We start from the raw sequence: 13,174 nt of genomic DNA on the forward strand, positions 1-13,174 counted from the left end.
CCACTTACTCTAAAGTTTCCCACAAGCAGGAAATTCTGAGGAAAAAAAAATATTGGTATTTTGGAAACAAGCAAAATACGTGGAGACCTTGAATCCAGTCACCTGTTGCTCAGACATTGTCGAACTTACTATCTTGTTACTTACTGGTGTTGTCTTTGCGCTGCAGGACTCTGACTCTCCGAGACACTCTACTGCATCAAATAGCTCCAACCTCAGCAGCCCTCCCAGCCCAGTTTCTCCTCACAAGACCAAGAGCCTCTCCCTGGAGAGCTCTGACCACGTGAGTTGGGACTCATAAAGTGCTTCAGCATTCAAATTTGACATCACAGCAGCTTGCTGTCCCCTTCACTCGTTCCAGTTCTCACCTTCGTAATCCTAACCCTCCCTGTTCCCTGTGTGAAAGTGATCTGGGAGCGGAGTACAGAGGAAGGTAGAAGCTGATCATCTTCAGCACCGTTCAGCACTGCCTCACCCTCCCTTCCCGGATTTGACAGCAGCAAATGAGCAAAGCTAGGGTCTTGGTAAACATCAGATGCTGTAGATTTCTATTAGGTTTCATTTTTGTGGTTACAGCTGCTTCATTTTTAAAGATATATTTATCCCACTTCCACTTCCCAAAAAGTAGCTTAAGTAGACAAGACCAGTATGAACAAGAAAAAATTCAGAGGGATTTTGTTTTCATACACTAGCTCATTATACTATACAAAAGTAGCACAGACCCCTTCCCCTGCATGGGGAATGATCAGTATGTCAGAGGCACATAAAAGCTTTCAGCCACCATGTTTGAATGTCAATCTGATTGTTGCCAGCAAATCCTTATTGATTAAAATGATGCATATTTTACTACAGTACAGAGTTTAAATAAATATGCAGATGTTAGAGGAAAATATGTATGTATATATTCAAAGAAAAAAAAGCATTGTGTATGCAGCAGAAGATGGATGCTTATTTAAGAGAGCCTTTATTTAAGATTTGTGTTGTCCCTGTTTTCATGCTTGGTAATATACAGACTTGGAGACCTGGCCTAAAACCTTTCACAGGAGAGATGCTCCTTTTGCATAGGACTCACTGCACTGCCAGGAGAGGTCCCTGCGGTACTTTCAAAATATTTCGTCACTTCTGACAGTAATTCCTTCTTTTATGTTAATCCAAATTATTGACAAGGATTGGAAAGCAACCCCCTGCCGTGATAACCATGGGTACCAGTCAGCCAGGTGGCTGTCTTGGCTTCTTGTGTGCTAGCTGTGGAGCTGAGGGGCCCTACAGCATGCTACAGCAGAGGTCCTTAAGGCAGCAAGGGAGTTTCAATGCAGCAGGATTCAGCAGGAAGACTGTCTCCTTGAGCAGTTTAGGTTTCCTTTCCTTTGAGCAAGTTCAACTCACAAGGGAGCAGTCTTCCACATCTCCTTGACCATTCCTAATGAGAAACCTTACCGTTGTTACCAAATAGCAGTTGCTAATACACATCAGCCAAATGAGTGCCCTTAGCCTGAAGCTAGCCATGGCTGGCTATGCTGTCACGGTAGCAACGAAGAACTGTGAAGACTGACCTCACACTGTTCACACCATGGTAGTCAAAGATGCCCACAACTGCCATGCTGGCAAAGTTGGTTTTCCTCTCCCTCCCCACCTGTGCTGTGGGCTTGTGCAATTTGCAGTCGTTTCTATGTGCTCACTTGCTGTTTGGTTCCAACAGCAGGTCAGGTTGGAAGGCAGTATTGTAGTGGAAGACAGAGCCCACTGAAGTTGCAAAACTAAAAAAGCTGAAGCTGGTCAAGCAGTCAACAGAACAAATTTAGACACTGATGTACAAATAGATGGTAAGAGGAAGATGCCTCTTTAGTTAGCAAGGTAGATGTGTTTTTCATTTGGGAGGATGTTCAAATGAGCCTCTCTTCTCAGTAGTATTGCTGCTGGCTTTATACTATGACTATACTCAAACACATAAGGGCCTTTTGTATTTAGAATACTGGTTTTTGTGGATTTTGGAAACTTGTTATGGCTGTTATTAAACCATTCCATATTCTTGCAGTCAGCAGTATATAGTCTTTCACCCACACAGAGATGTTTTGGAGTCTTCCAGTTTGTCTCTTCCCTAATGGAAGTTATAGGTAAGTTCAAACCATGTACAGTAATTTCCAGGTGTGATCTAAGTCATTTAATCATGCTGGGTCTTCTAGATAAGATTTCTCTTTCACTCTGAATCAAAAAGCTTGTCCAAGTTTTAAGCTCATTCAATGTTACTTTGGGACAGCAATTAAAGACTTTTTTTTACAAACTATTGTATAAAAGCCTGTCTCTCTCCTGTTAGGGTTTTACAGAGTAGCAAGCTGGTTGTGTTGTTTGCTTTCACTTCCAAGCTACTGCCTTTGCAAGCCCAGCATTTAGTATTAAAAACTTTCGTAAACAGCTAAGCACATGAAATTAATTCCTCCCAGAATAGTTTTCAGTCTGAGGGCCAGATAGACAGGATATTATTGGCATTATTACAATTCCTCATCAGCTTCTTTTTAAAGGCTGCATATTGCTTCAAGTATAGACATTGCTTTTTCCCCACAATTCCCTCATTTTGGTGAAGCATGTCCACACACTTTTCAAAGCCTTTGCAGACCAGTTTTATATTTACTGTATGTTGTATTTAAACATTGATCTTATTTTGTTGTTGAGAGAAGGCATTGAAACAGCAGTCATTTAAGATAAAGCAGCTGGCATGACAGTCTCCTGAGAGAGGGTCACAGGATATTTTTTTTTTGCAGTTGAGCTAATGCTTTATCTGAAAATGGAACCCAAAGAACCATGACGCAGCAAACAAATGGAGCAAACCTCTACGTTTACTCTGTTATGGTACCTGCAATCTACAAAACCTGACATTTTCAGGCAGAGCATAGGTCAGCTGTGTTACTAAACTAAGCTCCACAAGCCTACACTGTTTGTACACTACAATTTCTAAGCCTTGTCACTCTCTTTTAGGATTACTATATTTAATAATTAGTTTGGTAGTGTGCATTTTTATATACATCTGTTCAAAAGAGAAGCAGCAACTGTTCTCTCAGTTGAAAAGCAAATGACCACACCACTTACTTGAAAACAGAAAAATTGTCCTAGGACTTGAATAGTTTTATGTATTTGGGGACCATCTGACAGTACACTCAACTTTAAACCACAGTAGTCTTTTTTTGGTTGGTCTGAATACTGAAAACATGCATACTGTAGCTGAGCTTTTTTAAATACTCATTGGGCTAGGAGGTCATTTGAACTGTAAGACTTTTGACTGGTATCTCAAAGACAGTTGTCTCCTATGGTTTGATGTTGGCTACTTAGCACTGTAGCATTGCTTCAACTTCACAGATAGAGATTAAAATCTCCCATTGAATTTTTGTAGCACATATTCTCTTGTACACAGTATATACTTAGCTCATTTTTTCCTTTTGGCTGAGACTGAAGGTGTTTGCATTTCTGACACTGCTTAAACATATGGGTTGTTTGGGGTTTCACGGTTTTCTCTTTTGATGGCAACAAAAGATCTGAACAGATTCAGGCAGCTATTAAGGATTCCAGGTTATAGAATGAAGTTTGGTAAAGTTTTTTCCCCTGTATGTGTGCACACAGAGATATGTGGCTTCCTTCTACATTTCACAAACGTAAGAGCAGGGTTATAGTACTCTTCTCCTATTGCCTTGGACCTGTAGAAGACAGCTGGTGGTTTCAAAAAAACATTCCTGACTGAGGCTGTAGTGAAGTAGTTGATTGTGCATTTTGCCCATTTTAATAAGTTTCAAAACTAAGTCAGGAATATTATCTCTGATTTGATTCTGGTAAAATTACAAGCCAGGTGTGTTATTCTCAGGTATATGCCAGAGGGAAGTTAAAGGTCTTGTCATACCAAAAAAGACCAAAAACCATAGTGTATTTATAGAAATGTAGTTTGACTGCACTGTTTGATAAACTGCCCCAGAAGCCCCTGCTGCAGGCTTTCCACTCTAAATTCCAACTGCTCTTTGTCTTTTATTCCAGCTGCAGCTCAGTACAACCTATTTTTATTCTACAGTTAAGAAAGTCTCATCCACAGGGAAGAAATCCACAAACAAACCAGTGTTGGTGTTTCAGAGCAATTATACCTGCCTTTTTATGTATAACAGTTTCATATCATGTATTTTTTAATTTTTCTGTGTTGTTTTTTTCATTGTAATATTATTGTACAGTTTTGCATGGCATAGATGTAATCACTTTTTTGTTTCATAGTATAAAAGCTGACAAGTGTGTGTGTGGGGGAAAGATTCTGCTTTTTGCCTCTTCTCACTATTTTGTTTAATGCCCTCACGGTTGTAGGGGACATTATAAGAGATTCTCTGCTACAGAACAATGATGTAGATTCTTTTGCACAGAAATATTTAAGGTGGAAAAGTCAATGTAAAAGTGACTTACCACCAATATTTTATGTTGGTAACACACTTAATATTAACCTACTTTGATGTACTGCAATAAAACAGAACTGTTAGAAATGCAGGTGTTTTGTCTTTTTTTCCTACCTCCCCATGTTAAGCTTTGAGGAGGGAATGGAAATGTGGATGATGGTGTTCTTGAAGGTAAAAGCAGGATGTTGTAACATCTGCACAGGTAGACAGTGGGAAGAAAAGGAATACAAGAGAAAAATCAATTTAGCGCTAACAGCTTTCAGAAAAAAATCACCAGAACCTTTTTAGAAAGTCAAAGTCAAGCCCCATTATACTTTGGTATATTGAAATTCATGAACTACAGTTTTCCTGACCTTTTCCTTAGGTCATCTGTTCTGTATCAGTATTTGTAATCTGATTATTGTTAGTATTTGCTTCTGATATTTCTCATTCATTTAGTTACACATCAATGTCTTAGCTGCCACAGTGTTAAAACTCTTATTTCTGAACTATCACAATCAAACTGACTTTTACACACCTTTAAGCGCATCTCAAAAAATAACTCTGAAATTTTTGCATGTGCCCTAACCCTTTCACATCATGAGACTGTTGGGCCACCTTCCTCTTCATTCATTACCCTGTTGGTAAAAGTCCGTATCACGCTTCAGTCACATCCTCCCCACAGCAGGAATAAAGGACTATGCTGTTACTGATCTTGTGTTGCCAGCAATGCCAGTCTGGGCATTCCGCCATGAGCAAGGAGTACCAGCAATTCCCTCCAGGAACAGTCACCATGCTTCCAACTTCTAACATGGCCACAAGCTAGCTTGCTCCACAGAAAATTCTGATCTTGTCCATCTCCTTCAGTCAAAAATACTACTTTCTCAGCCCCACAACCCCCCTGCCCAGCCTCACTAGGTTATGTGAATTTAAGCCTGTGGGCTCACCCCATTTAGGCCACTGCAGGTCTCTCCTAGCTGCTGTGGATCTCTAAAATACCATCTGTTTCTTGTGCTCCGATTTTTACAATGTGTTATATTTCTGATTTCCCAGGGTTCCAGTTGCATCAGCACAGCTGTGAAGGTCTTGGGAAATGGACCTCCTATTGTCAAGAGATTTAGACATTAGAAAAGCAGATACTGAATTGCATGTTAGGCTTATTGTTCAGCTTTTCAGCATTAATTTTCTGTTTTGATGCAGCAGCCAGGTTGGCTAAAGAAGGTGGGAATATCCCTGCTACCACATGTAGCCTGAATCTTGATTCTTTGTAACAGAAAAAAATGTCTTCAGCAAAGTTGATTTAACCACCAGCTTGCCCTATGGAACAATGAACTGTTTTCTGCATGGGAGTTCTTCTAGAACTTCGAATCTCGCTGCAGCAACGAAATGTTCGTATCCTCAACATGAAAGTGTAGTTGAAACAAATACACTAGCTGGTATAGAGCAAGCAGCAGTAATAAAGTGTTCTTGCACACTTTGAGATGTCATGGCTTCCTTGACTTGAAGCCAGAACAGTTTTTTCTGGCTCATCTTTTCTCCCCAGCTGTTATACTGACATGCAATTTCTTATGTCACAAATCTTTCTGGACAAAATTATAGAAACTGGTAAAGCTTTTAGAACATCCACAAAAGGTCAGGAGAATTAGGGACTGAGAAGTCTAATTAGCTCTCCTAATAAAGAAACATCACTTTCTGCTAGTTACTGTGCTTTAGGCAAATCCAAAACAACTCCATTGTTCAGTGTGATGTTATCCTTAAACACACTCTCTTCTCAAGGGAAGTTGAGAGTTAAAAACTCAAGCCCCAGCATGGTATATCTGATGTCTGATCTGTGGTCAGACAAACAAGAATATACCAATCTCACCTACTTGTGCTTACTGGAAAAGTGAACCGTAATATTCTTAAGAGTAACTTTGTCTTCTTTGGAAGTTCTCTAAATATATGGGCTCTGAATATTCCGTTTCAGAAATTTTCCTCTGAAGCTCACCTAATCCCATTCCCTTGTCAACCTTTTTATACTTTTTAACCTTTAACATAAGCATTTAACAGCTGCAAGGTCTAGATCAAAAAAGTGAACAACATCTATCTGAACCCAAACCAAGGAAAGTAGTTACTCTTATCGGTGTACAAAGTTAAACAGCTTAATGCAAAAAAACCCCTATTACTTCACTGAACAGCAGAGTTCACTCTTCTCAAGTGGTCATTTGAGTCATTTGAATAACCTGATGAGTACTTTTAATTGATTAAACAGTACTGGATCTTTCTCAACCAAGTCTGAAATGAAGCAGTTTATATGTTTATGAACTAGGAATAAAGGTAATACAATAACAACCTGTTTTCCTATTTCTCAAAGGTCTCTCCTGAGAGAGACCATTTATTCACTTACCTGTTCTTTACTTCTGGAAGTGTCAGCAGCCAAGATTTCTTATGTACTGAAGTTTCAAATGAGACAACCTCTGCATTCCTGGGCTGTGTTAACTGAGTCTGCTGCTAAATATCTGGCACGCGCCAGATAAGGACATAGGCCTTACTAGCATGAGGTAAGCATCATCTCCAACAGCCACTCTTTTCTTCACAAGTGGAGGAAAGGCAAAAAGATGTGTGTCCAGGAGACTGGTAGCAGTGATTAAAACAAAGGAAAACAAGAAAACAGGACAATTACAAAGGATTTTCATGGCCAGACACATATTAAGGCTGATGCCCCTCTGGCTCATGGTAAACTTGGCACCATCAATGTTAGCACCAGACACACAGCTACAATGTAAAGATGAAGGAATAAATAGGCCATAGAGGTGGCTTTACAAAGATAGTAGCAATTCTTTGAGCAAACAAATGCAGTAAGAGGAGACTTGCAAGTTTCTCTTTCTGCTCAACTCCTGTTTACCCCATATGGTTCACTTGGCTATTCATTACCACACCAGAAGATGAAAAAACTGCATGGAGAAGGCCCACCACAAAAGCACATTTTTATTGAAATCAGGAAGTTGTACAGGTACAGACTTTGTAAAAAAATCTAAGAAAGTCTCCTAGCTTGACTCCAATAGTTCAAAACTGCATCTGATTTTAAAGGTATGACATTTCAGTAAAAGACTGAAACGTGTATAAGAGACATATGTGTTTGTCTGCCTTGCCGTTAAGTTCTGCATTACAGGAAAGCCGAAGAGACAGACAAAGTAGGTTCTTGGGTTAGGAGTCCAGCAAGCAATTGGTGTCAGAGGTGTAGTTTAGATAAACTTGCCCTCAGGAAAGCTGCTACCTACCAGACAGTAAAGAATCCCACAATTTGTGCTTAGATGTAGCTCTACTGATTATGTATTTGAATCCCAGAGCTAAAACAAGTTGTGTAAGTGTGTGTGTGTGTGTAAAAGATTTGCACTCAAGTCTCAGATTTTTAAAATACTTTCTATATTTAGCTTGCAAGCCAAAAAGAGGCAGAACGCATAAAACTATGTATACACACATCCCCCTTGCATTAAATCAATGTCAGTAAAATGTAGGAGGGTTCTTAGACTGCCAGCATTTGACTTACAAAAATAACGGGGGTTGGGGGTAGGTGGTGCTGTGTTAGGGTACACCTTGGTATTTCATTCTATAATTCACAGTATGAAAACTACTTGAATTTGGCCTTAGCATAAAGAGGGAAGTTTTTTTAAAAAGCTATTTTTAGATAATGACAAACAGGTTTCAATATTTATTTCTGCTCTTGTCCTCCTTCCCCTACTTGTTATACAATCCAATGAATATGCAGTCACCATCATAACATTAAAAATGCATTCAAGGTAGTCAGCTGGTGCCTTTAAACAATACAGAAGCACTCAAGAAGATAGTTTCCTGCAAGCTGTGGACTGTACTGGCAGTGTGTGTAGGACAGACATGAAAGAACAGCTTTGTCCTTGTGAAACACACCCTTAGCTTCCAGGGCACAGACTGCTGCATCTCAAGAGGATGGAGAGCAACACATGGGAGGCTAGAACGCTTTCTGCAAGGCTCCAATGAACTGTGGCCTCAGAATAAGACATGTTAGTTCATTCTTAATACTCCTCTGGCTTCTTTCCCCTATTGCTCCAATATTTGCTATATGCCTCTTGGAACATGTTTTTGCAAGGAATTTTGGCCTTCAGTTTGGTGCAGATAAGGAAAGAACCCCCCATCTTCCGATGAAGAGAGTAGGTCTCCTCTGGTGGAGGGACAAGCCGATGCTTCAGCATGACTGGGATTAAACCATGGATCTTTTCAGTGGTGCTTTGGTTGCCAAAATCAAAAGGTTTGTCAGACGCAAAAGCCTCTCCCAGGATGAGGACAGCATTTAAGTGAGCATCTTCCATTTCCTACCCAAAAGGAAAGAGGCATAAATAACATCACTCACCATTTTAACCACCAGCAAGGAAAAAGGAGACATGCTCTAACAGCAGCAGCTCAGGAGAAATATCTAGCTATATCCCAAACAAAGGTAACCTCCAATCCCCAGCAAGACTGATGAACATTTGATTAATACAGTTCCAAGCAACTAAACCTTCCAGAAGATCATCTGCCCAGTCATGAAACTTCAGCAACCACTTGCACGGTCTGTCTGGGAGAGAAGGAAAGGCAGTGGTTTTGGGGCTAGCTGTATCATCATTACTGCTCACACTCCCAAAAGGAAGTGAGAACACAAAAGCCAAAACCTTTTTTTGCTCTTCTGCCTCATCTTGATCAACAGGGATTTCAGACTGACATTGGCTTTTACCCATCAAGAAATCTGGGCAAGTGCACGGACCCACAACAAACTTAACAGTTGCTACCACTAAAAGCAGACCCCTCTACTCCATACCTTGACTTCATAGCCAGTGAGGAATTTCATTTCAATTGACTTCTTCAGTACTCTCTCTCTGTCCATGTCAGCAGCTGCCTTGATTACCTGAATAGGAAGAACACTTTGAGGAAAGCTAGGTGCGGGAGGTCATCATGGACAGACACACAGTTGGTATCCATGGAAACATCCTTGCTCAGGGGCTGGATTGCTCACATGTCCATTGCTCGCTAAAAAGCCCTCTACAGCTAGGGGATGACTGAAAAATGTTTTGAGTACAGAACAACTATGTAAGCTACAGGTGCTGCTCACTCGCATCCTTGCATCATCTTCAGGAGTCTGTATGTTGGCCAGTTTATGAGATACTGGCAAAAAGATTCAGCTGCTGGCTCTCCAAAGCTCTGCATGTAACTCAGAGAAAGTAGTGGACATCAGAAAGGCTTCATGAATCCATAAGCCCCTCCACCAACAGAACAGTAAAGCCAACTAGGAGAAGCTTTAAGTGAGGTCTGCTGGCCCCTCCAGCTCAACTTCTCCAGTGCAGAATATGGTGATCACAAAAGAAGCACATATGACTTCACCCAAATTTGTAAGTTGGTAAGCACTCTACAGAAATCACAGGAAGAGACACTGAACAGGACAAGCAACTCCTGCATCACCTCATATAAAAACTACTGAATTCTGAGTGCTCCAATGTGCCCTGCTGCTGCAGTCTCCCAGTAAGCAACATTACAGTTCTTCACATTTGTCATGAAATTTAAACATTTGAACTCAGATAGAGGCTTGCAGCAGACATGCAGAAGTATGGTAAGGGATGAAACAGGAACAGAGGTATCTCGCCTCCAGTCCTGCTTCCCTCCACACCTAGAGTGGATTCAAGTACTAAGTGATACAGATGATATAAAAAGCAGATTTTTGCAAATACTCTTAACACCATCAGTGCAGCATTCTGGGACACAGGGCAACTCCTCACCTCTATATAGACATCTGTGAACTTCTCATCAAAGCCTCGTGTTGCTCCAAAGTCCAGCAGGGCCACCTGGAAATGGACAAATACATCTGTATTTCGGTGTCAACCACTCAAGTAGAGCAAGACCTTAAGAAGACCCCTGATGTCTTCCAAGGAGCTTAGCTGGCTGGAAAGCCTTTCTGCTGCAGCTCAGCTTCCCCTTAACTCATTTATCTCCTTACAACAGCACAAACATTTGCACTAATACACAACAGAAGTAGTACAGCCTATGCTCACACTGTCACACCTGCTCAGCTCAAAACACCACTCAGGCTTTCTGCATGGGGACAAGGCTACACAGAACCTTTTCCCAGCACTTTCCAACACAGACCTCAGAGATGAACAAGCAATTCCACCTGACCTGCAAGGCACAGGCAAGCAGCCAAATCAACAAGCAGGACATCTACAATTGCTTCCTTCAGCACAGCACAGAAAAAGAGCATTCACATAAAGAGCCCTTGGCTCAGGAGTGCTGTGGTTGAGCACTGCCAGCTGCAAATTCCCACTTTGTAGCTTCAAAACAGACCCTGAGGCTAAGGAAAGAAGTAGCTCTGACTGGATCTGGATCTAAGGCCAAAGACACACAGCCAGCCATGAGTGCAGAAGCTCTGCTCTCCACCCAGACCAAGTGGCAAAGGGACAGGTTTCAGCTGTCCTACCTGCCCAATACTCAAGTGCAGGAATTGGAGAATCTTAGTAGAGGCTTGTTAAATTCTGGGAGTAGGGAATAATCAAAAGCTGGTGAAAACCAGCTCTTGTACAGGCAGAACAGCTACTGTTTGGGCTTACCTTGTGCAACTGCGGGTCATAGAAGAAGTTTGACCAGTTTGGATCAGTCTGCATGTACCTGAACTCAAACAGCTCCCGCAAACACAGAACCAGGATGTTGTGACAGATCTTGAAAAATGAGGAGAAAGAAGGCAGTCAGAAGGTCAGCTACTCATATATGCAATTTACATTGGGCATTAGTAAACAGGGAACATATCACCACACTGACAGGAACTATCTGATCTATGCTGCAAAACCCCCAAAGAGGTGAAAGAGAGCCACTCAGCAACTCAGCTCACATTTGCTCTAAGACAGCCTTAGCAGACAGCACAGATGCCATGCAAGTTTTACATCAGCCTGAGCTGTAGGTTCGTATCAGCCCCTGGATGTGCCTCCAGAGAGGCTGCTACCTTGTACCTGGCAGATGAGAACAGCAGGCTCTAGGGGTCACCCAACTGCACGTGTTACTTGTCTCCTGGTCCTGCCTTTTACCTTCCCAGCTTTGACTATGCACTTGGTTGTTGCTTTGAGAGAAGAGGAATATATTCACAGTGCAAAGAAGGATCCAAAAGCAGAGGTGGGCAAAGACCAGTAGAGCCTATGCTGGTAGAAAATCCTGCTGGACCCTGAGCAAAATAAAGCCAGTGTAGTCCAGGGGAAATGAGATGTGGTTCCAGGGTATTTTAAGTTACAGGCCCAAAGAAGAGAGTCTTCTTGCAAAGTTGCCAAACAATGTACAGAGCTACATCCAAAGCATTACTGAAAGAGGTTTCCACTAGACACAGACACCCACCATGTACTTACTCCTCAGCCAAGTCTTCTGCTGGGTTCAGCACTGACCCAGCTTGAGGGAGAAACAGCAGACCCACATCTTGGGTCTGACAGGCATGGAGGGAGCAGGAGTAGTCCCTGAAGAGCCCACTGCTGAATTACATGCTACAGCAGATGTTATCTGAGAAGACTTTTAAGCTAGAGCCTGTTCAGGAGAACTGCTGGCCTCATTCTCTCCCTCTTAAGTTTCTGCAAACCTAACTGAAACAAGTTATGCAAGAGGAAAGGGAGAGAGCACCAAATGCAAGCTAGTCCCAGATACAGGACACTGCCATTTGGTTCAGAAGGCTGTGGGTCAGCCAGGCCAGTCATTTATAGGAAAGAAGGGCTGCTCCTGCAACAAGACCCCACCTCACAGCCATTTAAAAGCAGGCCTGATGACAGTATCTCAGAGGAGAAAAACCCTAAGAATAGACAGCTCAAGGGTCACAGGCAGACAGCTCTGGCATAGCTTCAAGTCTAGTATGGTGTTCTTTATCTAGAGGAACACACTCCACCCTCTTCCCCAGCAACCTGCTAACAGCTGACAAGTCACACCAAGACAAAAAAATAAATCCAAATACCAGGACAGTTATTTTTGCAACTAGAGTAGCTGCTTGTCTCATCACAGCACTCCAATCCCTTGCTATTTATATTCAGGAAAACCACATACCTATCCCTACATCCCCCCCTCCTGTTTACCGAGGTACTTTTCCAGCTGCCATGTGCAGCACAGTCAGTCCCACAGGAGAAGATGACACCCAAATACTTGCACTGAGTAGATTCTGCACTCCTCCCAAAGAAGCAGCTGCAAAACAAGACCCCTGTCCCCTAGCTGACAATCCATGACAAAAATAAGCAGAAACAGGGTATCCATGAGTCATGCAGCTGCACTACCTCCTCTTCAGCAGCCCTTGCCATTCACTCCCTCCAACCCCTCCCTGCTGAATGCTAGCACCTGCAAGATCTAGGTAAGCCTGTGGAGACTCAATCGTCACTGCCAAAATTCCCTACACAAAAATCTGAGAGGCTCCATACAATACTCAACTCCAGCCCTGCTTTGCACTGCTCAGGGTCTGCCCTTCCCCAGAGGATCCCTTGATCTACCAGTCACAAGGCAGGTGGAGCATGCTGCTCAGAGCCAGGGGAGAAGCAAGACCATCCCACAGTACCTCATTTCGAATCTCCTGGCTCAGCCCTACAGCTTGATCCAAAGGGAAGCCAGACACTAGCTCTGTGGTCAGGACACGCTTGCTGCACAGCTCATCCACTACTCTTGGGACGTAAAAGAAGGGGTGGTCTTTCAGCAGCTCCCTAGGATATAGAAAAACAAGAAGAAAAAGTTAGGAGTGCTGAGAGCAACCAGGTCCCTCCACATCTCACACAGCCCCTTCACGCAATCTC

The 13,174-nt window shown here is 42.3% G+C and overlaps 2 protein-coding genes across 9 annotated transcripts in view; one reads left to right on the plus strand and one right to left on the minus strand.

Moving 5' to 3' along the window:
• CDC42BPA (CDC42 binding protein kinase alpha) overlaps positions 1-4,502 on the plus strand; it is a 195,505-nt gene extending 191,003 nt beyond the window's left edge. For all 7 annotated transcript variants that reach the window (XM_051614474.1, XM_051614479.1, XM_051614484.1 and 4 more), the window contains one exon: positions 167-4,502. In XM_051614474.1, the coding sequence (XP_051470434.1) occupies positions 167-298 (132 nt within the window). In that variant the 3' untranslated portion in view covers positions 299-4,502. The remainder of the gene's footprint in view (positions 1-166) is intronic.
• Positions 4,503-7,340: 2,838 nt separating this feature from the next.
• COQ8A (coenzyme Q8A) overlaps positions 7,341-13,174 on the minus strand; it is a 44,297-nt gene continuing 38,463 nt past the window's right edge. For both annotated transcript variants that reach the window (XM_051615595.1, XM_051615594.1), the window contains exons 11-15: positions 12,943-13,084; positions 10,982-11,089; positions 10,157-10,222; positions 9,205-9,291; positions 7,341-8,722 (exon numbers count right to left, since the gene is read on the minus strand). In XM_051615595.1, the coding sequence (XP_051471555.1) occupies positions 8,426-8,722; positions 9,205-9,291; positions 10,157-10,222; positions 10,982-11,089; positions 12,943-13,084 (700 nt within the window). In that variant the 3' untranslated portion in view covers positions 7,341-8,425. The remainder of the gene's footprint in view (positions 8,723-9,204; positions 9,292-10,156; positions 10,223-10,981; positions 11,090-12,942; positions 13,085-13,174) is intronic.

The sequence above is a fragment of the Apus apus genome, chromosome 3 (genome assembly GCF_020740795.1).
Source record: "Apus apus isolate bApuApu2 chromosome 3, bApuApu2.pri.cur, whole genome shotgun sequence".
In the NCBI taxonomy this organism is placed as follows: domain Eukaryota; kingdom Metazoa; phylum Chordata; class Aves; order Apodiformes; family Apodidae; genus Apus; species Apus apus.